Source organism: Podarcis liolepis (genome assembly GCF_965112155.1).
Source record: "Podarcis liolepis genome assembly, chromosome: 7".
NCBI lineage: Eukaryota > Metazoa > Chordata > Lepidosauria > Squamata > Lacertidae > Podarcis > Podarcis liolepis.
In genome coordinates this window covers 25,667,616-25,692,855 of record NC_139561.1, presented here as the reverse complement: position 1 = coordinate 25,692,855, position 25,240 = coordinate 25,667,616, and the positions used below count along the sequence as shown (strand labels likewise).

The 25,240-nt window shown below is 46.3% G+C and overlaps 2 protein-coding genes across 4 annotated transcripts in view; one reads left to right on the top strand and one right to left on the bottom strand.

The window, feature by feature from the left end:
• LOC310711310 (putative oxidoreductase YteT) overlaps positions 1-25,240 on the top strand; it is a 154,245-nt gene that overhangs the window by 116,253 nt on the left and 12,752 nt on the right. The window lies entirely within an intron of this gene.
• TP73 (tumor protein p73) overlaps positions 1-25,240 on the bottom strand; it is a 78,458-nt gene that overhangs the window by 45,846 nt on the left and 7,372 nt on the right. For 2 of the 3 annotated variants that reach the window (XM_083513036.1, XM_083513038.1), the window contains 2 exons: positions 23,810-23,933; positions 4,939-5,184 (listed from right to left, as the gene is read on the bottom strand). In XM_083513036.1, coding sequence (XP_083369162.1) covers positions 4,939-5,184; positions 23,810-23,933 — 370 coding nt within the window. Of the gene's footprint in view, positions 1-4,938; positions 5,185-15,752; positions 16,040-23,809; positions 23,934-25,240 lie in introns of those variants that run through there. The other variant, XM_083513037.1, reaches the window with a different exon arrangement.

Below are 25,240 nucleotides of genomic sequence, written 5' to 3'. Positions count from 1 at the left end.
TTTGGCAAGCCTATCCAGACATGCAGAATAATAATAATAAATTGTTGTTATTATTATTTATACCCCGCCCATTAGGCTGGGTTTCCCCAGCCACTCCGGGTGGCTTTCAGCAAAATATTAAAATGCAACAATGCTGACAACTGTTTTGATCTCGTTTTAATTACCAATGTTAATTCTCTTTTAAATGTGTTTAGCGTTACCTTTTTAAAAAATTGATCATTTTAATATTTCTTGCAAACCTCTACTTAGAGGTTTATTGCATTCAAATGGTATATACATTATGCTAAATAATAAATAAATAAAGTGCAATCCCAGGATATCTGATCAATGGACACTCTGCCCCTAGCAACACTTACTCAAAAGTATCCCCACTGATGGCAAAACAGTTTACATTCCAAGCAGGTCTTCTTGGGGCAGTCATCATCTCAGCCTAACCTACCTCACAGGGTTGTGAAAATAAAATGGAGAGGAAGAGCGCCGTGTATGTCACCTTGAGCTCCTTAAAGGAAAGGTGGGAGATTAAAGCATAGATAGATAGATAGATAGATAGATAGATAGATAGATAGATAAGCAAGCCACCATTGCACAGAGCAGGCAACAACTCAGATTCTGAATTGCAATCATGTTCTATGCCTCTTTATTTGGAAGTATATTTGGTGGGGCTTACTCCCGGGTGAGTTTGTCTAGGCATCTCCACATTGAGATTGCAGCTGCCTAACTGTCTACAAGACTATAGTCAAGGAGATGTGCATCCAAAGTCTGCGTGCGTTTCCTCGGGAGCTGGGCTCCACTGAATTCAACGAGGCTACTCCCAAGTGTGAATGGACTAAACCTCCCAAGTGTGAATGGACTAAACCTGTCTTTTAGTTTCTTGTTTTTCCAATCTCAAGCCCGTGTTTTCTCCACATCAGTGCCTGAATTCCAATTTTTTATATACTCATGAAAATTCACCCGCATTTGTGAATTCCTGAAAGTATGCATAGTTTTTGGTATGAAGTGCAAAGTTTTTGCAAAGCAGTTTCTCCACAGCGCAGTGCATTTCGGTACATCATTTACACCAATATATGCACGCTTTAGGGACATCTTTACCCCAGTATATGCATTCTGATACACTGGAGAAAGACACAGCAATATTCGGAGACATCCAAATTCCAAAGGATGTCTGTGTCTTGTTGCAGAAAGTACAGATTAGGTTCACCTTTAAATGCAAACTGAATCATATTTCTTCCCCCATCATACCTGGCTCCCAGGTACTGTAAGTGTGCTTAGGCTTGTGGTGAAATATCAGTTGAAATCTTAATGCTAGACAGTAGCATGTAAGACTGGTGATGAGCTCATCCTAACACCTTCCAGTATGAGAAGCGTTTTGTGCGTGCCGTTTAACTTGGGCTGGTTTAGAAATATTACCACGATGATTTAACAGCTAGCGGAACACTTGCTACAATATTTGCATGCGTGTGCAGACAATGGGCTTTTATGCCTGAGTGCCAGCTCTCCTTTCAACAACCACTAGTCAGTGATCATAGAATTGTAAAGTTGGAAGGGACCCTGAGGATCAACCCCCTGCAATATGCAGCCGTCCCATACAGGGATTGATCCTGAAACCTTGGCATTAGGAGCCATGCTCTAACCTGTTGAGCTATAACTAAACACGTTAACGTCTGTGCCATGAAAAGAAATTCTGCCTTCCTGTGGGATCCTGGTCACTCTGGGCTGGGTCACTCAGCTAAGGGAGTTCAGTTTAGGGAAGGGAAGGCTGGTGGTAGACCACCTGCTTTTCATGCAGAATAGCGCAAGTCCTACAACCCTGCAGAATCACCAGGGGAGGCTGGGAATGTCCTCTGCCCAAAGCCATGGGAAGTTGCTGCCAGCCAGTGTCAAAAAGACAGAGCTAGATGGACCAATGGTCTGGCTCGGTATACAGCAGCTGACTATGTTCCTGTGTTTTAAGGAAAGGGCTGTAGCTCAGTGGTGGAGCACCTGCGTTGAATATAGAAGGTCCCAGGTTTAATCCCCAGCATCTCCAAGGTTGACAGAGAGAGACTTCTGCATAGATTTCCTGGAGAGCCACTGCCAGCCAGTGAAGGCAGTACTGAGTTAGTAGGACCAGTGGTCTGATTCAGTCTAAGGTGGCTTCTTATATTCTGTGATGGAGGCTAGGCTTTGCCCAGAGATGGTGCCCTTAACAGCACTATTTTATGGGTTTGAAACAGCTATATGCTGCCTCCTTCATGACAGCTTGCATTGCAGAAATGCAATGGCGACAGTTAGCGAATAGAATACTGAGAGAACAGTAACGGATAAGGCAGGCCGACCCACTCAAAATTACTACAATATCATGAAAGGGCTGAAGCAAAGGGAAACCCAGTAACAACCCTTCCCAGTAACAACCCTTCGAAGGACAGCCTGCAAAGGGTTGGGGTTGGGGCTGAGTCCCCGAATATCTCAGGAAAGCCTGCAGCATTTGTGGTCTGGCAATGAATTCCAAAGCCACGTGCCTGCCAATGAGAATGCTCTTGTACCCAAATAAACAGTTTACTTAGGAGGAGAACGGTGCTGTGGTGCCCTTGGCACTCTCCTCACCACTCACACTGCATTATCCTGACTGATAAGGATGAGTGAATCTGTCATCTTCAGCTTCTAGGTTTCTTTTCTTAGTCTTAAATTCAGTTCTCCACATTTCCACATCAATTTCCTGCTTATTATTATTTTTTCCCTCTCAAAAAAACCGCAAAACACCCAATAAAGTGCTCGTGAAAATTCGCCATGATTTTAATGAGACGATCTCCTGATATATGCATGCTTGTCTGCAAGTCTGCCTAATATACACATTTTTGCAAAGCAGTTTCCCCTAACAGAATACAGTTTTGCATGTTGTTTTCACTTAATGTCATGCATTTTCATGCATGCTTCTTCACCCCAGCCAATGCGCTTTTGGTGCACGTAACTTGGCTGCCTTGAAAAATTCAAAGAAGCGCAAATTTCAAAGGATGGCCATGTTTCCGTTCGCATATTGTTTCGGAAAGCGTGGAACAGGTAGGCTCGCCTTTAACTGTGAAGTGAGTCAAGTTTCTCCTCCACCCCTGACAGGAACCATGTGAGAAGGGAGTTTGTGTGTGTCACAGGAGCAGCATAGAGGGATGCCTCTCTATGTACCATGTACCACGTGTGTGGTGACCATTTGAGAGTGCTGAGGAAGGGAACTGGCTAAACCTGCCGCTTAACCTGAGTGATACTGGAGAAGTGGATTCAGACCCCTCTCAACCTTGTTGGAGAAAGTGGCTAGTTTGCTTTGTCTGATAGAGCTCAGTGGGTGACACTTTGAATGAAGCCAGTTCTGAAGGCATGGTCTAAGAGTTACAGCCAACAGGGTGCTCTCCCCAGGTGTTGTTGGACTACAACTCCCATCAGCCCAAGCCAGCAAGGCTAGGGATGATGGGCATTGTAGCCCAACAAAATCTGGAAGGCAACACTTTTGGCTACTGCCAGTCTAAAGGGATATGACACAGCCAACTTGCCATACTTAAACAGAGTGGCTGGAGCCACCCAGGGTGGCTGGGGCAACCAAGTCAGATAGGCGGGGTACAATTAAATTGTTGTTGTTGTTGTTATCAGGTCTGGTCAGCACATGGATGCAATGCTACATGGGAAACCCCGCCTATGCTGCACTAAGTTGTATGATCAGATATATGCGTAATAAGTGAACAGTAAATGCCACATCTGTTCAGCTATGCCCTGCACCCTTTTGCTTGCATTGCACCTGGTGTGATGGGATTTTGGAACTGGCTTGATGAGAGAGAGGTCCCATATAATGGACATACCAGTGACCTAGCTCCCAAAGTTGGACTGAAGGGAGTAAAAGGCAAGATAGTTCTAAGATGCACTGACACATCTGAAAAGTCCGCTTGCCCAATATGGGCAAATGCATATTTAAAAGAAAGCCTATTGGCACACACCAGCCTTTGAGGAAAGGCCATAACTCAGTGGGTTGAGCATGGAAAGGGGTTCAGATTCAATCCCTGGCATCTCCAGGTCCTTCAGAAACCCTGGAGGGCTTCTGCCCGTCAGTGTAGGCAGCACTGAGTTAGATGGATCAGTGGCTTGAGTCTGCACAAGGCAGTTGCTTAGGTTCTAAAATAAATAAATAAGATGGCAACCTATTGGGAGTGCATTCCTGGCTGGCAAATCCCCAGCTGAAGGACATGAGAAGCTGCCTTATAAGGAGTAGGACCAGTGCTTTCCCCCCTAGAAAAATAGGTACTGGTACTCACCATGAAGTTGTTATAGTAAGTGCCACACTTTTTAACAAACACTTTTTAACAACAACAAAAAGCGCTGCCCTTGAGCACCCCTTGAAAAAAAGCACTGAGTAGGACCATTGGTCAATCTAGCCTAGTATTGTCTTCTCTGCCTTGCAGTGGTGTTCCAGGGCTTCACTGAATCACAGAATTGTAGAGTTGGAGGGGAACTCAAGGGCCATCTAGTCCAACCCCCTGCAATACGGGAATCTCAACTAGAGCATCCATGGCAGATGGCCATCCAACCCCTGCTTAAAAACCTCCAAGGAAGGAGAGTCCACCACCTTCCGAGGTGGTCCATCCCACTATCAAGCCAGCTCTCACTGTCAGGAAGTTCTTCACAATATTTAGGTTAGAATCTCCTTTCTTGGAATTTGAATCTATTGGTTTGGGTCCTACCTGCTGGCAGAAACAAGCTCTCTCCATATTCTATGCAGCAGCCCTCCAGGTATTTGAAGACGGCTCTCCTATCACCTCTCAGTCTCCCCTTCTCCAGCCTAAACCTTCAGGAATCAGATTTACCTAGTGAGACCCCAGGGATCAAACCTGGGACTTTCTGCATGCAAAGGGAAGCTGTTCCTCCACTGAGCTGTGGCCTTGCCCCTCAAAAGAGCCAGAAAAATAAAGCCATGCAACTTACTGTCCAGGTCGCAGATTTAGCCGTACTGGATTGCTGGAAGGTGACCTCGAAGTGATGTGGCCCCGGGTAGTCAGTGTTGGACGGGATGACAGGCGCTGGGGACATGGTGTCGAAGGTGGAGCTGGGCTGCGAGTAAGGCGAGAGCGTCGGGACATTGGAGGCGTGCTCGGAGCTATAAGGGCTAGAGGAGGCGGCCCTGCTGTCAGTGCTCTGATCCATGCTGTTGTTTAGCAAATTAAACTGAGACTGGAGGAAAGGAAACGGAGGGGGAGGAGGATGGAAAGGGGGGGAGGAGGAAGGAAGGGATGGAGAGAAATAACACCGCCAGTTTAAACACATGGAAATCTCAACACACTCCTTTTTTTTTGCAAAAGAAAAAGTTTTCCAGGTGTCTTGTTACAGGCACCTTTAAAGGGGTAGCCTCACTCCAGAGAAAACCAGCATGGGCCATTCATGGCTCAGCTTCTTATCTTTAGCCACTACACCACCCCCAATTCCAAACAAGCCACCACTTGTTAGAAAAAGAGAAGGGTACTCTCTTTTTTTGCCTTTTGCCTTTTTTTCTAACAAGACTGACCTTGTTCCTCAACTTGATCCAGGATGGAGATGACACGTGTGCAACCCTCCCCCTCCAAAAAAAACCACAACCCAGGATACATACATGCATGCATGCATATATCATACATACAAAAATTTTAGCAAAATGTAACCCTTGCATTTTGCCCTTGGGAAGAGCTAAAGGTTTTGTGATTTGGGCGCTGTCCATTCTGAAAGTGAGACTGAAGGCATTTGCATAAGTGACTGGCCCTCATGAACTATCTCTAGGTGTAGCTGTGGGTAGAAATAGAAAGAGGTGTCAATTTCAGTTCCTCTCCTTTTTCCAGTCTTAAATCTAGATTGCACATTGCATTTTTTTTCTATCACATAAGACAGCATGAAAATGTGTGTGTGTGTGTGTGTGTGTGTGTGTGTGTGTGTATTTTTACACACGTTTCCCCTTATTTGTGCATTTTTGCAACGCATATTTGCCTTCTGTGAGCACCACAGAGAGGTTAGGTTGGCCTCAACTAGAGCCAGGGCTTTCTCGGCCGCGGCTCCAACCTGGTGGAACGCTCTGTCACAAGAGACTAGGGCCCTGCAGGACCTGACATCCTTCCGCAGGGCATGCAAGACAGAGCTGTTCCACCAGGCCTTTGGTCAGGGCACAGCCTGACCCCCTCCTCTGGCAATCTGCACAAAATTTTGCTTGATGGTTGCCATTAATTTGATTTTAATTTGATTTAATTAATTTTAGAATGAATGTTTTAGAATGTTGGACTATTTTGTCTGTTGTTAGCCGCCCTGAGCCCAGCTTCGGCTGGGGAGGGCGGGATATAAATAAAATTTATTATTATTATTATTATTATTATTATTATTATTATTATTATTATTATTATTATTATTTTGCAAGCTGTTCCCCCCACCTTCCAATAGGATGCAAGTTTGACTGTTATTTTCACTAATATGTGCATGCTTGCTTGTATGTATGCAGTCTTTGCTTGGACTATTTCATTGAAAATCTTCTCTTGGAGAAGTGCTCATTTCAAAGGAGAACTGTGTTTTGGTTCACACAGCTGTTTTGGGGGAGCAGATTTGAGAATTTTGTATTAAAATGCAGACCAAATGAATTTCCCCTCCATCCCTGAGCCCCAGCCAGCATACAGCCAAAAGTGATGATGGGAGCTGCAATTCAGCAACCTGTGGATGGCCCATAGGTTCCCTACACCTGGAGGTGATGTCCAAGAATCCTTCCAGCTTTATAAGTCTATGGGCAAGTTTACTTGCAATGGGCCGCAGTGCATTCTCATCCGCAGATGTAATGAATGAGCACAGCAGTCATTGGTGGAGAAGCATACAACTGTTAAGAGAACTGCAGCCGTGGCTCAATTAAAAGAGCATCAACTTTGCATGCAGAGTAGAGCTTCAAACTGTGACATCTCCAGGCAGAGCTGGGGATTTCCTCTGTCCAAAACCCAGGAGAGCCACAGCCAGTGACTGTAGACAATCCTGAACTAGATAGACCAATGGGTCTGGCTCAGAATAAGGCAGTTCTCTACTTCCTTGTGCAGGTAAACTTGTCCAAGGAACTGGAAGCAGGTGATAATTGTCTTACACAAAACCTATCTACCACTTTTCAGCATGAGGACTGTATACTGAAGGTCCAAGGGTTGCATGCCACACACACACAGCAGATATAAACCCATACACAGGTCATGCCACGCTCATTGCCACTGAAGTGCTGGGCTGAGTGGCGTAAACCTCTCCATATAACTCCATGCTTTGACTGGGCCATTTCACCGTTGCAGTGCTGAGCTGTGCAGAGGGGCTTTAAGCCACTCAGCTCAGCACTGAGATGGAGAAAAGAGGGTGCTGATTTTGCTGGGGGCTGGTGGGTCCCCTGTAGTGGATGTGGCCCATGGACTTTGGGCATGGCACCCATGAGGCTACCCCACTGATTTCTCCTTGGATGGGCAAATGAATCTTGAAGACTTTGCAAAGAATCTTCCCTGGGGGCAAATGAGGTCCTGGCTTGCTAGCTACCTTTAGCCAACCCCCACCTGCCAGCCTTCTTACTTTCCATTAGTCAACAGGGGATGGGCGCTGTCCATCAGCTTCCTCCACCTTAGCCTGAGTGTTGCCCCTTGTATAACTCAGCAGGGAGAAGGAGGCAGATGGGGCACAGCTAGAATGAGTTGGCTCTGCCTCTGGCGCCACCTGCTGTTGGGCCTCCTCCCTTTGGCCCCACCACTCCCAATGGGCACCACAGTGCCACACCTGAGGATGCTGCGCAGAAAGCAAAGGCCCTCTTGCTGAGTTACAAAGCCTCCTTCCGATCCGCTTTCCTTATTTCAACGTATGCATCTCCCACCTTTTTGAGGTCTTCGAGGCAGTTCGTGAGCGTGTTTGAACAAAGTATATTTTTGGTCTTGGCAGAGGCAAGCCTGCGCACGTACGTAGGTCTTCCACCCCAGAAAAGGCACACAGATTCCCTTGCCCTGTGCTTGGTGTCCGTGCTGAAGGCCCATGTCAGGGCTTCAATAGCTTTCTAACATCACTTGCTGGGGAGGGACCATAAACTCAATGGTTAGAGCTCCTGCTTTGCACAGAGAAGGCCCCAGGTTGAATTGCTGGCATCTCCTGGTACAGTTGGGAATATCCCCTGCCCAGAACACATGACAGGCAGGGCCAACTACCACTTAGCTGTGATCCCTGCATTGCAGCGGGTTGGACTAGATGGCCCTTGGGATCCCTTCCAACTCCACAATTATAAGCTTCTATGATTCTAACTAACTAGTTTCTGCTGCCATTCTCCTCTCTGCTGAGTTCTTCAAGGCTCTAATGCAGCCTTTCTCAACCTTGGGTCCCCAGAAGTTGTTGCACTACAACTCCCATCATCCTTAGCTGCCAGGGATGATGGGAGCTGTGGTCCAACAACAGGAAAGTCTGCTCTGGTGCGTTCAAAAGAAAGCTGTATCCACACTCTAGGTCTCAGGCTCAAAAAATAAAGTCCGCTTCCTGGTTGCCATTACAGAATGCAATTGCGAGAAGGAAGGGTGACAAATCTAGAACCAGTTAGCTGTGCCTGTCGTTGGCTCTGGCGCCACCTGCTGTTGGGCTCCCTGCTTTCCGCCCCACCAGTCCAAACATCCACCAGCCACCATGGCATGCAAGGGAAAAAATAGAGAGCACAACAACTGATTGGTTAAGCCCTTAAGAGATCTGAAGCGAATGTGGAGGAGAGAAGGAGATACCCAAAGTGGTCCAAGAAGGAGGGGTTATGATGGTTTAAGGAAGGTGTGAAACCTGCCAAGGAAGGTGTGAGGATGGGGATAGCACTGAAGGTCAAACAGAGAGGCTTGGAGAGGCATATTCAGGCTCTGTAACTGACCTTCCTCACTACTGGCATGAAAAATACTGCCATTTATTTCTTTGGGAAATCCCTAAACTGCACCTTCACGCAGAACATGAATGTGTGCGCAGGGTACATAAGAATCAAACAGCAGTACAATATCATCATCATCATCTACTCATATGAGTTAAAATAATTTAGAAATATATATATTTTAAAACAAACTTATATGCCACCTTCTATTCAGGCGCAGAGGAAGGGGGCAGTGGGGGCGGATTGCCCCGGGTACCTTCACTGAGAGGGGTGACATTCGGTACACTGCCCGCCCATGACTTCCAAGCCTACCCCGAGCTGTTGGGGGGAGGTGGGAGCTGTGCCGCTTTGTCGGCGCCATTCCCCCCTTCCCACCTCGTTTTGACAGCTCAGAGAGACTTGGGAGTCATGGGTGGACAGTGTGTTGAATGTCCCCCATCAGCGGCTCGCTCCACCCTTGGCTCCAGGCACTCATGCCGCTCCATGCACCCGAGTGGCTATCCCATGCCTGGGAGGGCACCCTCCACACCCTGCCCCCCTCGGGAGTGAGCTCCACTCCCCTGCCCTCCTCGGGTGCGCACCTGCCCTGGGCAGTGTGGGCATACTGTATGCTCCACCACTGCTTTTATTCAGAAGATTTAAGGACAGTTTACAGTCAAACGATAATACTGATGATGATAATGATAATGTACTATAAAAATGCAATAAGCCAACACTGAAACGCCAGAGCAATAGCACCTACAACATCCAGCAGCAATTATCAGCACAATATCTGTGTCCAGAAAAACGCTTGGGCAAATAAGTGCATGGGTTTGTTTGTTTTCAGCATACACCAGAAACTGTTGGAGCTAACCTTACCTTGCTGGTGAGTAGGGCCGTCTTAAGCATATCCGGCGCCGTGGTGCAAAGATCCCTCAAGCGCCCCACCCCTGTTTCCCAGAGTTGTTGACCTTTTCCTAAGCCTCTGCGGGGATCACTCTCCTCCCACGGAGGCTTTGGAGGCAAGCTGCATGCCCGCCAGCCATATGGTTGACGGGGCACAGCTGGCGGGCATGCAGGGAAATGGGAGGCCACCGGTAAAGCCGCCCAGCTCCCCCACTCGCTGGGGCGCCCCTGAGAGGCTGGCGCCCTGGCGCAACACACCAGTAACCCCAATAGGAAAGACGGCTCTGCTGGTGAGAGGGTAGTACAGCCATAGAATCATAGGACTGTAGACTTGTAAGGGACCCCGAGGTTCATCTGGTTGGCATGTACCAGGGTTGCCATATTTCAAGAACTAAAAATCCAGACATTTTTTAGGGGGGAGTTTCAAAAACCTGGACATTTTGCCGATTTCCCAAAATCCTCCCCCCTCCAGATGCTAATTCCACCATTGCAATCCCAGACATCTCTGGGGAAATCTGGATGTATGGCAACCCTATCATATACATTATTTGGCCACACCCATCAGCATCAATGGGTCTACTCTAGCACTGGATCCCACCCAACGACCTGACTCTACACCAGATAAAGCAAAACTCTGAAGATGTGTCTGCAAAGCAACAGAAGCTGGGTGGATTTCATTTTGCAGATCCCCAGTTCAACACAGCAATGGAACTTAGTTACCCTCCCCTTAGTTACCAACATGCCATCAATCTTAAGGTTTTTAAAACTAACCAGACTTTGGAATCAAGGGACAAGTTATAACTTGGGATTCTCGAACCTCACCCACGGATAACTTTCTGATGTTGCACTCTAATAGCTTCCTTTCTTTTTCTTTTTTTTTTTTTAAAAAAGTACCAACATGAGACATCCATGTCAAGCAAGACCTCCAGCGCGTTGCAACTCCTACAATATCATCAGTGTTCAGTGAGTAACAGTTGGAATTCGGAGCAAGACTGAACATGCACTGGTGGAGAACACCTCTTTTCTCCCCGAAAATATGCATGCAAAACTCCTTTGTCCTCTTTGATAATACAGTTCCAGGATGCTTTCGCCCTCCGCACCATGGATCTTGAGGTGCCTCCTCAGATAGAGATCCCCAAAAATAGGAATTGAAGAGAATTTTGTTTTGTCTGCATTTTAAAGCAAACCAACCAAATTCGCAGTTCTCCAGCTAATATGCAGCTTGAACAGAGTCGGCAGAGTCCGTTTTTTAAAAATGCAGTTTTGGCTCAAAAGACATATACTGAAATCTGTATTTTATGAGGATAATGGGTTGTGGCCAATGCTAGGCTTAATGAGACCAGACCCATTGAAATTACCGAAACGAAGGTAGTCATGCCCATTAACTTCAGAAGATCTACTCTGAGTAGGACTAGCACTGGATACCATCTAATGTGTACAAAGGTGTAAGGCATATAAAGTGTGAACTTCATAAAAGAAATGCATAAAATGTATGTGCAAAAAATGCATATTTCAGGGGAAAGTGTGTACAAGGATGTATATAATTTAAGCATAACATTTTCATTTTAAAAATATATATAAAAAAACTATTAAAAAAACAGGACAGGACAGACTTCTGGCTGAAAAACACATGAAAATACAAAAATGTGTTTACCAGGAGGAAACTCACACTAAAATGCTGAAGAATTTTCATGGTGATGATGATGATTGAATTGCAAATTGCTGCAGAAAGAGATAGAACTGAATTTAAGATTGGAAAAATGAGACACTGAGATGCCACAAACTAGCAGATCCTTCCATTGCTAATGATGGGGAATTGAATAGGCATAAGAACATACTTTGGCCACCTCTTGAGAAGAGAAGACTCCCTGGAAAAGACCCTGATGTTGGGAAAGATTTAGGGCACAAGGAGAAGGGGATGACAGAGGATGAGATGGTTGGACAGTGTTCTCGAAGCTACCAGCATGAGTTTGACCAAACTGCAGGAGGCAGTGGAAGACAGGAGTGCCTAGTGTGCTCTGGTCCATGGGGTTATGAAGAGTCGGACACGACTGAATGACTAAACAACAAGAAGAACATCAGAGGTGTCTTTCTGGATCTGACTAAAGGTACAGCATCCAGTTTGCCAAGCTGATAAACCAGATGCACATGGGAAGCCCACCATAAAGACATGGCTGCAAGAAGCCCATCCCACCGTTGTTCCCCAACAACCAGTCATCAGGGGCATAATATACTTCCTCCAGCTTCCTCCTCCACTACCAAGAATGTATCTAACCCCCATTTTCAAGCCATCACCTAATTTTGCAGTAGCAGCTTCCATCGTTTATCTATGCCCTGGGTGCAGTCCTTCCTTTGGGCTGGAATCTCCTACCAATCCATTTCTTCAGCTGATCCTGTGTCCTTGTCTCATTAGAGAGGGTAAAAAAACAACACCCTCTCCATCCACTCTCTCCACACCATGCCTAACTTTCTAAAAAAAACCTCTGCCCACACCCACCTTTACTCAAACTAAACATTTCTCCGGTGAAAATAGGGACATTCCATACCCCCCAATATTTCTCTGATGAAAATAGAGACATCCTAAGGGAAAGCAGCACATTCCTGGATCAATTCAGAAACCCATATGACTTCTTTAAATCTGGGGTTGTCCCTGGAAAATAGCGGCACTTGGAAAATCCGAACTTTCTTTTCTTTTCTTGAACTAAAAAGGCTGCAGGGATAGGAGCATCTTAGTTCAAAAAAAGAAAAGAAAATTGTAGGGGTGTTGCTGCACCTTGGTGATCATTTTAGTTGCCCTTTTCTACTCCTTTTTTTCCCCTGATTTGCAACCTCTTCTGAGACTGGGCACAGCATTCCACATGGGATTGCACCATAGATTTCTATAGAAGTGTTGCAATGGGGGCAGCGGGTATGGATTCACTTTAGTTAGGATGCTATTGCGGACCTCTGCCTAACTGGCACTTTCTGAAAAGATAAAAGAACACAGTAACAACCTGTGAGATCAGCGCAAAGGCTCATCTAGCCCGGGATCCTGTTCTCATGGTAGCCTACCAGATTCTTCAATGGGAAACCCGCAAGCAGGATCTGAGTACAAGATCACTCTCCCCTCCATTGATTTTCAGCAACTGGTATTCAGAAGCATGGCTGTCTCCAACTATGGTGGCAGAGACTAGCCATCACGACTAGTAGCCATTGGTAGCCCTTGCCTCCATGAATTTGTACAATCCTCTTTTGAAGGCCATCAAAGTTGGTGGCAGTTCAGTAACCAAATAATGTGCACAAAGCTGTGAATACACTGGAGCAGGGGGCAGGGTGCATAGAAATGCTAGTGAAATGCATATATTAGTGAAAATGCATCATGTTAGGGAAGACTCCTTGTGAGTAAGTGTATGTATGGCATTTACTATATTTTTCGCTCTATAGGATGCACTGCACAATAAGACGCACCTAGTTTGGGGGGGGGAGGAAACAAGAAGAAAAAAATTCTGAACCCCAGAAGCCAGATCCCTCTTGCTGTTCTGGCTTCGGGGACAGCCTGTGAAGCCTCCGCAGGGCAGTGGGGTACCTTCACCCCACTGCCCTGCGGAGGCTTTGCGCAGCCATCCCCAAGCTAGAACAGCGAGACGGAGCGCTGGGCAGCACTCCATCTCCCTGTTCTGGCTTTGGGCTTAGCCGCGCAGCCTGCATTCGCTCCATAAGACGCACACACATTTCCCCATACGTTTTAGAAGGGAAAAAGTGTGTCCTATAGAGCGAAAAATACAGTAAATTGTGTGTACTATCACAAGAAAATGCCATGAACTTGGTCAGCATTTTAACTGCGCTACACCCTCAAGAGCTTTAGTATGTGGTACTATGACAGAATTACTAAATGTAATCCAGCATGGATCAGATCAGAAATCTAGACGAGAGATTACCGGGAGCGCAAGATATACAGATAATAAATGGCTTGTTTTAGAAGAAGAAGAAACAAAACCACAACGGTGGCGATTACTGGTGATGTAAATTAAAGAGACACAGTCACCCTGACTCTGGCAATTATCTCCTAAGGTTACAGAAAACACATGGCCTGTGAGCATTACACAGGATCGGAGGCAGCTACCGTGAGTGACTCACGCCAATTAGCGCAAGTTAAGAGTCAGACCCCACCGAGCACCATGGGTGTGTTACACTGTTTGGTAGACAACAAGGTCTAAGGCAGATCACCTTAAATGCTGAGTGATAAACTGACAGATAACTTCTAACTGTGAAGAATCAGATTATAAATCCCTTTGATTTTAGTGCAATTCACTTCTAGGTAATACATTTAGGGTCCAAGCTAGGAAGCAGGATCCCAATGAAATGGCCAGAATTTAATAAATGCAACTTAGAAGCCAGGCTCTGGAGCGACTTTTAAAGTTACAGCAAAGGGTTTGAGCATGAATTAGCATTGCCCTTGTTCATATATATGGGGGGGGGGAGAGAGAGAGGGATTGTTTGTCGTCGTAAACTTCGTGGAAATTTCTGTGCCATTGGAGATGTTCTTGCGGGTTGTTAATTGTGCTGCGATTTCATGGATCAAAGCAAAAGAGAAATGGAAATAATTACTGTGAAATTGCTTTCTTTGCAAGATAGCTTTAAGAGTATAACATGGTGATTTTTCTATATAAAAAGGTATTTACTCTTTGAGATTGTCAAGGATAAATAATGTCAGAAAAGCTAAGAAGCACGCCACCCGAACGTAACATGTTCAAGCAGAAGTCTCATTCTTCTCAGTCTTGCTTTCTCACTTGTTAAGAGTGCTTAATATACTTGCCTTAAAAGCACATACAGTAATGTATGAATGCCATCAGTGAAACACAGAAAACCCATAAGGAAACAAGCCTTCATATCTGTAACCAAGCAATAATCCGATAATTTCAAAGGCTAGGGCACCAACACAAGAGTCTGGGTTTATCAAACATTAGTCCCATTAATTTCAATGGGTTGTATCCAACTAAGTTTAACATAAAATAGACTCATTGGAATGAATTGGTCTACTCTAGGACTAATGTTAGATAAAGCCTAATGGGTCTACTCTGAGCAAAATATAACTGACTGCTTAATGGAACACTTAATGGACTACTTAACTGACACATACTATTGATTAAAGGCATTTATCTACTTATAATATTTGAAATAAGAGCCAAGAACTTCATCAGTAATTGCCAGTGAGTGCCTTTCTTTTATTCTAAGGAAGCTCGTTTCCGATTCACTGTGGTAAGGAGCCAAATTCTGTGGGCATGTTGACAAACCCTCCTCTGTCACTCTTTGAAAACCATGCTGAGGACCAAAACATTGTGTTGCATTTCACTGGAACCCCTGCAAACAGCTGAACTGTCACAGCGTAGGCTACATCGCAGGATCCCATTCCTAAAAAGGACAACGTAGATTCCCCTGTGGTCTTTGTTGACTGCCATATCCTAAACGTACCGGGTCTTTGGTTTTACAGATCCTTTTTTGTCCCCAGTCCTCTTGAGCAGCTTCCTAAACAGCCTCCCGTACAAAGTTATGGATGCATAGGGAAATACCCGCAAGAGAAGCATTTAAAAAAATGACATGTGGGAGACAAAGGTCAAAATACACCACTGAGCCACCGTACCAGATGCCTTGCCAAACAAGCATCCTGTGCTGTGGGACCCAACTCCATCTTCAATGCAAGCCTGCTAGAGTGAGATCAGTGCATCTCCCCACATGCTCAGAAGTGCAAAGACAGTGGCTGGCAGCGTCCCTCCAGGTTTTCAGACTCTCTCTGCCCTACCTGGGGATGCCAGGGATTAAAACCCAGGACCTTCTGCATGCAAAGCAGATGCCCTGTGCCACCGAACCATTTGCTAACAGGCAAAGCAAATGCTACCCTGATTCAACCCATCCTGAGCCAGCCCACACTGGCATTCCTCAAGAATCCACAGGTGCCCTGTTTTGGTCTAGCCAAGCGCCACCACGTCGCGGGAACCGAGCCCTCGGCAGAAGAAAAGTCGACACCTACCGTGGTGTAGTGCTGCATTGGGTTGCTAGCGTACAGCATTTTAGTCTTCTTGGGGTTTAAAAGTAACAGGGGAAATCCCTGTCGCCGGAGTCATGGAGTCAAGGGGTGGACGGTGGAGCCGCGGGGGGCATTTAAACGGCATGCAAAAGTGGGGAGGTGAAGTGCCTGTGGTGTGCCAATGGGGAAAGGGCAGCGGAAAGATGTGGGGCTGGCTACTTTGGTGGCTGGCTATTTTGCTTGCTTCTCTACCCCCACCCCCGGCACCCTCCCCACACCTTGGTTCTGTCATCTAGCTGCATCTAACAACAAAACTCATACCCACCCCTTTCCCTCTCTCATGACTATTCATTAAAGAAATAGGCAGGCCTAGACTTGCCCGGTGATGTATTGGACAGTACCACTGGTTCTCAGTGGAAAGGGGGGGGGGGTTGGAGTGTGAGGTGGGTGTCCTTTCTGCAGAATAAAACTGAGCCAGACTTAATTCCCATGTCCAAAATATTTTTTTAGCTGCATGAAACAGATTTCGGTGGTACGTTGCTTTGTCACGGACAGAGTGAGACTTCTCTGCATGGGCAAATGGAACGATTTGGAAATTGTCCCCAGGTGTGTGTGTGTATTTGTGTGTGTGTATTTGTGAAGCTGAGAAAAAGGTCTGTTCCCAAGACAGATAGTAATAGATTATAGAAGTCTGTGCTTTAAAGAGAAGGCCTTCTTTCTGCAACAAAAACATGTATCAATCCATCGATCGATAGATGCAGATACTGTGGTACCTCGGGTTACATATGCTTCAGGTTACATACGCTTCAGGTTACAGACTCCACTAACCCAGAAATAGTGCTTCAGGTTAAGAACTTTGCTTCAGGATGAGAACAGAAATTGTGCTCCGGTGGTGCAGCGGCAGCAGGAGGCCCCATTAGCTAAAGTGGTGCTTCAGGTTAAGAACAGTTTCAGGTTAAGAACGGACCTCTGGAATGAATTAAGTTCTTAACCTGAGGTACCACTGTATATCCAAGAGTACAAAGCAGGGTACTGATTGTGCTGCTTCCGTACCACTAGCATGAATGGATTTTAATATCATGGAGTCTGCAAGCTGGGAAGCTGCATGAAAGCTTCTCTCCATTGACCTATAAGGCTTCAGTCCACACCATTAGGGCTGTCATATGTCCATAATTACCCAGACATAGCTGGGATTCGCCTGCCAAAAATAGTGACCGGGCGGAATTTCTGAAAATTGGTCAAAATGTCTGTGAAAACCCGTACAACAAAATGTCGTACGGCAACCCTTGTTTTTTGCAAGAGATTTTGCAAAAGAAGCTCAACAACTTTTGTGTCCAGATTTCCACTTTCTGAAATATGGCAACCTTGCACATTATACATTTAAAGCATCTCCATCGCACATTTGAAGTACGTGGCTTTCACCCAAAGTACCCTGGGAAATGTAGTTTACCCCTCATGGAGCAACAATGCCCCATGCCTTTAATATGTTACAGTTTTTTTTAATACAGTTCCCAGGATTCTCTGGGGGAAGTCATGAGTGCTGAACGTGCTTTGAATGTATGGTGTGGATCTGGATAGTTTGTCTTTTGATTTTGTGTGTGTGTGTGTGTGAGAGAGAGAGAGAGAGAGAGAGAGAGAGAGAGAGAGAGAGAGTCTCAAGGACTGGCAAAGAGAGGATCAGGAAGCATGGAGGGTGATGGGCAGCTGCCTTATTTAGTGCATCAGACCACTGGTCCATCCATCTCAGAATCATCAACAGCAAAGATGCAGATTTTTTCCCCAGCTTGAGGGCCACATTGCCTTCTGGGCAATATTCCAGGGGCCACATGCCAGTGGTGGGTGGTACTAGAGGCAAGAGCAGGTGGAGCAATGAATGTAAGCTTCAGCTTTGTGCAGTAGATTGGTTTCTACTCACACTTGCAGACACTCATCTCTATCCTTCACCAGGCAAGCAAGAGGGATGGTCCAGCTGGGCAGAAGCACTTAAGGAGAGGCTGTGCTCCCCCTGCTCTTCCTCCAATGAGACCCCTGGTTCCAGATCTGAGCAAGAACGAACCCTGACACCATGGTGATTCTTCAGTGTCCACCTTGTCCCCCAGGGCCTCTGGATATAGTTGAGAGTTGTGGCTTGGGAAGAGTTCCAAGGGCCAAAAAGTGAGGTTTGGAGGACCACATTCAGCTCTGGGCCTGAGGTTCCTAACCCCTGGTCTATGCTGAACCACAGTGACTCTCCACCCTTTCTGACAAGGCCCATTTCCAATTCCATCAAGAACAAAACCTGGGAGCTTGCCTGCCAAAAGCAGGACTCCAAGTCGCCTCTCCTTCCAAAGGAATTGTTTCTGTCCTGCGCTTCCTTCACAAAGGAGCCCAGGGCAAGAAAGCAACAGGTGATAAAACGATAAAGACCACCTTGAAAACAATTCCAATACAGATGCAGACTGGGAGAGATCTCAACTTAAAAGGCTTGTTGGGAGAGGAGGAGGGTAGGCACCGAAAATACAACAGAGACAGCAGCTGTCGAGTATTCAAGGAGAGGGCATTCCAGAGAGCAGGAGCCACCACACTGAAGGCCCAGTTTATACATTGTGAGCAAAGGGCCTCCTGGTAAGATGGCATTTGCAGGAGACCCTCACCTGCAACGCAGTGATCGACTGGGTATATAAGGGGTGAGATGATCTTTCATAGTCCCATGCTGCATAGAGAGCTTTGTACCCCAAAACCAGCACTTTGAACTTAGCCCGGTAATTACCAACCATAGGAAAAGAACTTCTCAACACTCCGGGATGTGAGTACACATACTAACAAGTGCATGCATATCAACCAGCAGGCTCCTCTGGATCCACATTCACATTCTCAGGACCATTGGAGATATTGGGATGAAGTCTCCTTTTATCATTCACTGCCTCCTGCCCATCCCTCTTGCATTCGTCCCCCATCCCTTTATCCATACACTTTCCATGAGCAACGGAGCTTTCCATTTTCCCAGCAGACTTGAAAGAGTCTGAGGGGCAGCGAGAACGACCACTCTCACTTCTCTGGGAAAGAGGGCAAAAGAGGAGAGAGATCTACGTCACATTCCCATAACGCTAATTTATATGTGCAGGGGCAGATTTAGAGATAAAGACAGCTATTTAATTGGAACAATTTAATTGGAACTTCTCAGCATAGTGAGGATGACCATGCTTGGTCAGCTTGAGCCACTGTCCAGGTGGAAACTGTGGTTGGGCATCTCCCAGGTCTCTCCTTCGTCCTCTTCCAACAGAGGGCTGTTCTCTATAAAGTGGGGTACATGACATGGTTTGTGTTGGGTCAAGTGACCTCAACACTGCCCTGTAGCCCACAGTATCTTAGGCTGTAGACCAGGGTTTCCCAAAATTGGGTCTCCAGCTGTTTTTGGACTACAACTCCCATCATCCCTAGCTAGCAGGAGCTAGTCAGTGATGATGGGAATTGTATTCCAAAAACGGCTTGAGACCGAAGTTTGGGAAACCCAGATATAGACCCTGGTGCAGAACTTTACAACTCTGGGCAAGATCAGTTCTTCTGTAAACCACAGATTGGATCCTACTCAGAGTATACCCACTGAAGGTCCTCAACATGACTAACTTAGGTCCAATGATTTCAGCGGGTCTTCTCTAAGCCAGACTCACCTGGATGCAACCACATCCTCTCGGCTCCCACGTAAGGGGCTGTTATTGTGGGGTTACAGCAGTTCAGCTCAGATATTATTGACAGGGCTTGGCATATTAGCACTCCACAAGCAGAACCTGCAATAAAATGTTACAGAGGATCCTTGCTTCCAAGAGGGCTGGGAAACCTGTGGCCCTAGCCATGTCGTGCTCTCCAGATGTTGGCTTCCAACTCCCATCATCCCAAAGCATTTGTCATTGGGGCTGATGGGAACTGTAGTCCAACAACACAGAGAGCACCGCATTGGTTATCCTTATCCTAGGCAATGGTAGCTGATGCCTAGTGGGACTGATAGGGCAGCAAGCAGGGAAGTCAACAGCAGGTGGCACCAGAAGCAATGACAGAGCCAACTGATTCTAGTTTTACTCCCCATCCTACTCTTCATACCTGCTAAATTCTATAAGGGCAAGGACTGAGACTAAGGAGTATGAAAAAGACAGCCAGGGCTACCCTGTAGGCAAGTTGCAAGTAAGAAGGCAGGTGGACATAGAATTATAGAGTTGGAAGGGACTCTGCAGATCATCTAGTGCAACCCCCTGCAATGCAGAAATATGCAGTTGTCCCATACGGGGATCAAACCTGCAGCCTTGGCATTATCAGCACCACACTCTAGCCAACTGAGCTATCCAGGCACATCCAGAGGAATAAAGGTTGGTGGGGGCAGTACTCCATTTGCTCTAATGGACCAGTCTCCACTGCCTCTGGGGCTGCATGCACTCAACTTTCAAAACCCCTCTGCAAACTATCAGTTCAGATTTCTAGTCAGAGTGTCTTGCCCCTCTTCCCACAACCAGCTGGCCCCAGGTTCAATTCCCAGGGTCTTCAGCTAGGTGATGAAAGTGTTGGAAGTTTGGGTGCAACTCTGCTTGGGGTTACGACAGATAGAGTGAGGGACATCCATATCCACAGATGATCCCTGCACATTTAACCTGTCCGCTTCTTTCTCTGTCTTCTCTCTGTTTAGGCTGATACATCTTAGGTGCCGTGTTTACAACTTCCTCCTTCTCCTCCTCACACTTCTTTCTTAGACCTCAAGATGACAGGTCCTCTTTGAACTAGCCTCTGAGAGATTGAAGGAGCAAGCATGGCTGCCTTGTTGTTCTCTGGGCTAGTTAGACTAGAACTAGAAACCTTTCTAGCTGCTATGTATTTCCTAAAATCATTTTGGTGTATTTCCTACAACAAACAACTTTATTATTCTCTTGCACCTCTCTTTGTGTGATTTCAACAGGCAAAGTCTATTCTCTAACCAAGTTTCAGTAGACAAACACTGCTCAATATGCATATGAAAGGGTTTCAGTAGGTAATGGGACCCCAACAGAAAGACCTCTAACTGAATCCCTGGAGAACTCTTGCCAGTCTCTGTAGACAATACTGAGCCAGGTGGACCAACGGTCTGAGTCAGTATAAGGCTCCTTCCTGTATTCCTAGAACTGCAGCATCAGTATCACTGCAGGAAAACATTTTCACGGTTCCTTGCGGCATACCTCTATACCAGCACGAATTGGAACCTCTGCTTTTGTGCTGTTAACGTGCTCCACCTACTGCAAGAATGTTTGCCTTCCACTTGTCCTGTCAAGCAACAGAAGCTTTAAACCTGGATAGCACAGTTGGTTAGAGTGTGGTGCTGATGAACACCAAGGTTGCAGGTTCAATCCCTGGCTGCATATTCCTGCTTTGCAGGTAGTTGAAGTAGATGATCCTCAGAGTCCCTTCCAAGTTTACAGTTCTATGATTCACATTCCTACACCTGAGAGACGTTTGGCTGTTCAGCTGAGGTGGATGAACTTAAAGGGGGGGAGGAGGAGGAGGAGGAGGAAGGAAGATGGTCTTCCCTCTTGGGACTCTTGCTTCATATCCTCCCCCACCCCAGCAGCCATGAGCCCAACCATGATAAGAGAATAGGGAGGAGAAGGAGAGGGAAACAACCAAGAGAAACTATAGGCAGTCGCTTCAGCTTTGGTTTTGAAACTCTGGCAACTGGTGCCCGCTGGGGCTAGTGGGGCAGGAGGCAGGAGCCCAGCAGTAGGTGGCGCCAGAACCAATGACAGGCAGAGCCAGCTGATTCTGGGTTGGTCCCTTTCACTCCTCCTTGCTGAAGTTCTACAAGGGCAACACAGAGACGAAGGAAGAGGAAGCAGCGGGCAGTGCTACTCCCTTGACTGGGTGTAAGCAGCGTGGCAGGCAAAGGGTGCACTGATATTGGTAGGGCAGTGTGCCACATTGGCCCTAATGGAGTAGCCTCCACCACTGTCTCCCAGAGAGAAGCCTTGAGGGATCCATGGAAGGTTACCAGAGGTACCTCTGTGTAAAGAGGATGGCACACAACTCCATGGTAAATCACTCCTTTTTGAATGCAGAGGGTCCTTGATTTGATCCAGCATGTAAAGGAGTGCTGTGCCAAAATCTTCTCCTGCATTCCCCCCCCCCAATTTTCCCATCCAATAACATGAAAGAAAATTGCATTTGCAAAATATTGAAAGGGGAGATGAAAATTTCAGAGAAATTCTCGGGTTGTTTGTTTGCTTGTTTGTTTGCCGTGCGTACCTTTTGAGGGGGCCAAGGGAGTGGTCTGTGAACGTCCTTGCTTTTATTCCACACATCATCTCATCAGTGGCCTGCAGCCTTCCTGGGTGCCCACGTTCCAATCAAAGCCCAGGGAAAGCCATTGTGAGGGACTCATCCCACAGCTCTTTCTCAAAGAGCTGTGGGGCAGAGGGGGGAACTGGGCAGGAGGCTGCAGAGCCCCAGATAAATGTTTACTGGGGAAGAAAGTAACACCAACCACCTGTGACCTCCTTGCAGCAATAAAGTGAGCTCCAACCCTTGCATTGAGAGAAATCCTACAGAAATTCTAAAATGCCTTGAGAATGAGGCAGAAAATCTGAAGCTTCATTTGCGAGGAAAGCAAGTTTTTGAGAAATCGGAGGACACATTTCATCACACTGCTAGTGTACTGAGAGTGTCGGGGGAGGGACCCAGGTTCAAATCTCTGCTCACTTGTGAAGTTTACTGGAGGACCTTGCATCAGTCTCCCAGCCTGACCTACTTCACAAGGCTGATGTGTGGGTAAAGTCAAGGGGCTTGAGTTCACCATCTGATGGGAAAGACATCTGCCTGAGATTCTGGAGAGCTGCTGCCAGTTAGAGAAGACAAAAGGTGGCCCAATGGTCTGATTTAGCCAAAAGCAACTCTGGAAGATGGAACATAGCTCAATGGTGGAGCATCTGCTTTGCATCTAGAAGGTCTTAGGTCAATCCCTAGAATCTCCAGTAAAAGGATCAGTTAGAGTAGATAAGATATCCAAGGGTGTTTCAGAGAATAGCATTGGGAAATATTTGATCAGCCTCATGGGAACTGATCTGTGAGCACCACCTCCCCATAAGGTTGAATCTTCTCTCCCATTCTATTTAACAAACCTCACAGATCCATTGGAACCAGTCCTCAAGAGATCTGAAGCACAGCATCATCAATATCTATCTCTCTGTGTGTTATCTGGATCAGGAGAGAGAGTGCAAACAGTGAACCAGTGTCTGGAGGGAGTCATGGGATGGATGTGGACCAACAAAGGGTGGAGAAGAAGAAGAAGAAGAAGAAGAAGAAGAAGAAGAAGAAGAAGAAGAAGAAGAAGAAGAAGAAGAAGAAGAAGCTCTTTTGCTCCTTTGCTGTGATGCCATGATGACAAAAGTGGTCCCCCAAATTGTTTCCTTTATATATCCATAGGTAGTGCGATTAACAAAAATGAGGTTTATTGTGAGGAAATCACATCACGCAAAATTCAAAATGTAAAAGAAAAGGATGTAGTGTTAAAGCAGCAATCTACTGGATTGGGGCAACCTTGAAAGAGTTCACCTCCTCCTTCCCTTGAGAATTTAGCTGGTGCAAATGCTTCCTGAGGCCAAACCTCTGCAGGACATGTTGGTAGAGTTTTGAAATGATAGGACAGACAGTACCATTTCAGACTAGGAGTGGGAAATACCTCTCCCCCTCGCTCTGTCTCTCTCTCTGTGTAGTAGTAGTAGTAGAAGGCTGTTCCATTAGGGTCAAAGGGGCCCTATGATCTCAGCTAGTCTCCAGCTGTATTGCCTTCTTACTTACAGCCCAGGAGGTGGCACTGCCTATCAGCTTCCACTTCCTTAGTCTCAGTGTTGCTTCTTGCAGAACTCAGTAGAGAGGAAGATGGAGACAAAACTGGGATCAGTTGGCTCTGGCTACCCTTGGCTCTGGCGCCACCTACTGTTCATCTCCCTACCTTCTGCCCTACCAGTGCTTGAAGTCTGACGTGTCCCTTGAACCAACACATCACCATGTCATTCCTCTGCAGCTTCAACTGAGTCAACAAAGCCTTCCACTTTCTTGCCATCTCTTACCATTACGGAGTCATTCATGCTTCTCATCTGGAAGACATCCATGGTGACCTCTGTGCGGTTAGAAGCTTCACTGCTCCCTGCATGCCCTGACTGGGGAAGGTCAAAATAAGTGCTGTCGGGTTCCCTGGTGGAAAGGAAACAAAAAGACTTCAGTGCATCTGGTCTGGTCTCCAATGAATGTAGCCTCACCTTGCACTTCTACTCATTCATTCATTCATTCATTCATTCATTCATTTATATTTAGCAAGGTATATATACCAGCTTAATCCCCAAAATCTTCAATGGTGCAATCAAAATTCAAGATTCCCTAGGATGAGAGAGTATGGGTTTAGAGGATCTTGCATTTTCACAACTGATTTGGAGCTACACTAGAGTAAGTTCCCCACCCTTAGCTCAGTCAGTAAGTCCCACATCCTAGCTTAAGCAGGGCTCTGCCCAGCTGAGGTGAGGGTCATCTGGCAAAACGTAGGATTGCTTGGTACATGGCAGGCATACAATATAAAGCCCTCATTAAAATTACCAATAAAATCAGGTGTTAGCTGGACTGCTTTTTGCAATATACAGCCAGCAGTTTAAATATATACATAATGAAATAAATTTGCAAATTTAATAGCATGTCAAATTTACCTGTCTGGGACACAGAAAACAGTACAGTGAAGGCACTTACTTAATATAAATGGGCAGTGTGCTCCAAATAAGAAGTGCTGCCACACTGAAGGACTGATTCCTTGCAAGCATAGAGCAGGCATTATGTGGTGCTCTTTGCCTGCAGAAGATCCAATCCCCGGAATCTCTAGGTAAGGCTGGGAGATAGATCCCTGCCTGTAACTCTGGAGAGCTGATGCCAGTCCATATAGGCAGTTCAGACAATATTAAGCTTGTAAGACCAATTGCCTGACTCTGAAGAAGGCTGCTTCCAATGTCTCTGTGATATACATCATTTTGAATGCATGCATTTTAAAATTGCCTTTCGAAACTGTGCATCTCTGCAAACTAATTTCATCTGGAATACAGATGCATGCATGTTGGTTGTTGCATAGCTGTTATTGAAGTTGTAAATTACCTTGTTGGTATGTATGTATGTATGTATGTATGTATGTATTTATTTATTTACTGAAAGCCATTCATTATGGTCCCAGAATCCTGATGGCATAGATCAACCTCCACCAGTCTAGAGCACTCCAGATTGGAGAAGGCTGAAATATTGGAGAAGAGATGATAGAGATGATGGGGGAAACTGTTCAGACAGAGCCAGGCCTGGTAAGAGCCCTGAAAACACAAACCCTGCACTGTCAACTCCCACTGGACAGGGCTCTGTCTCTGAGGACAAGTCCCCTTTGGAACTGCCCACAGTGGAGGGAGGGCACTTTGCGATTACCACTCTGCAGCCTAGAGCAGCAGTGGTAGTCCCCAGCCCTGCTGGTGCCAGTG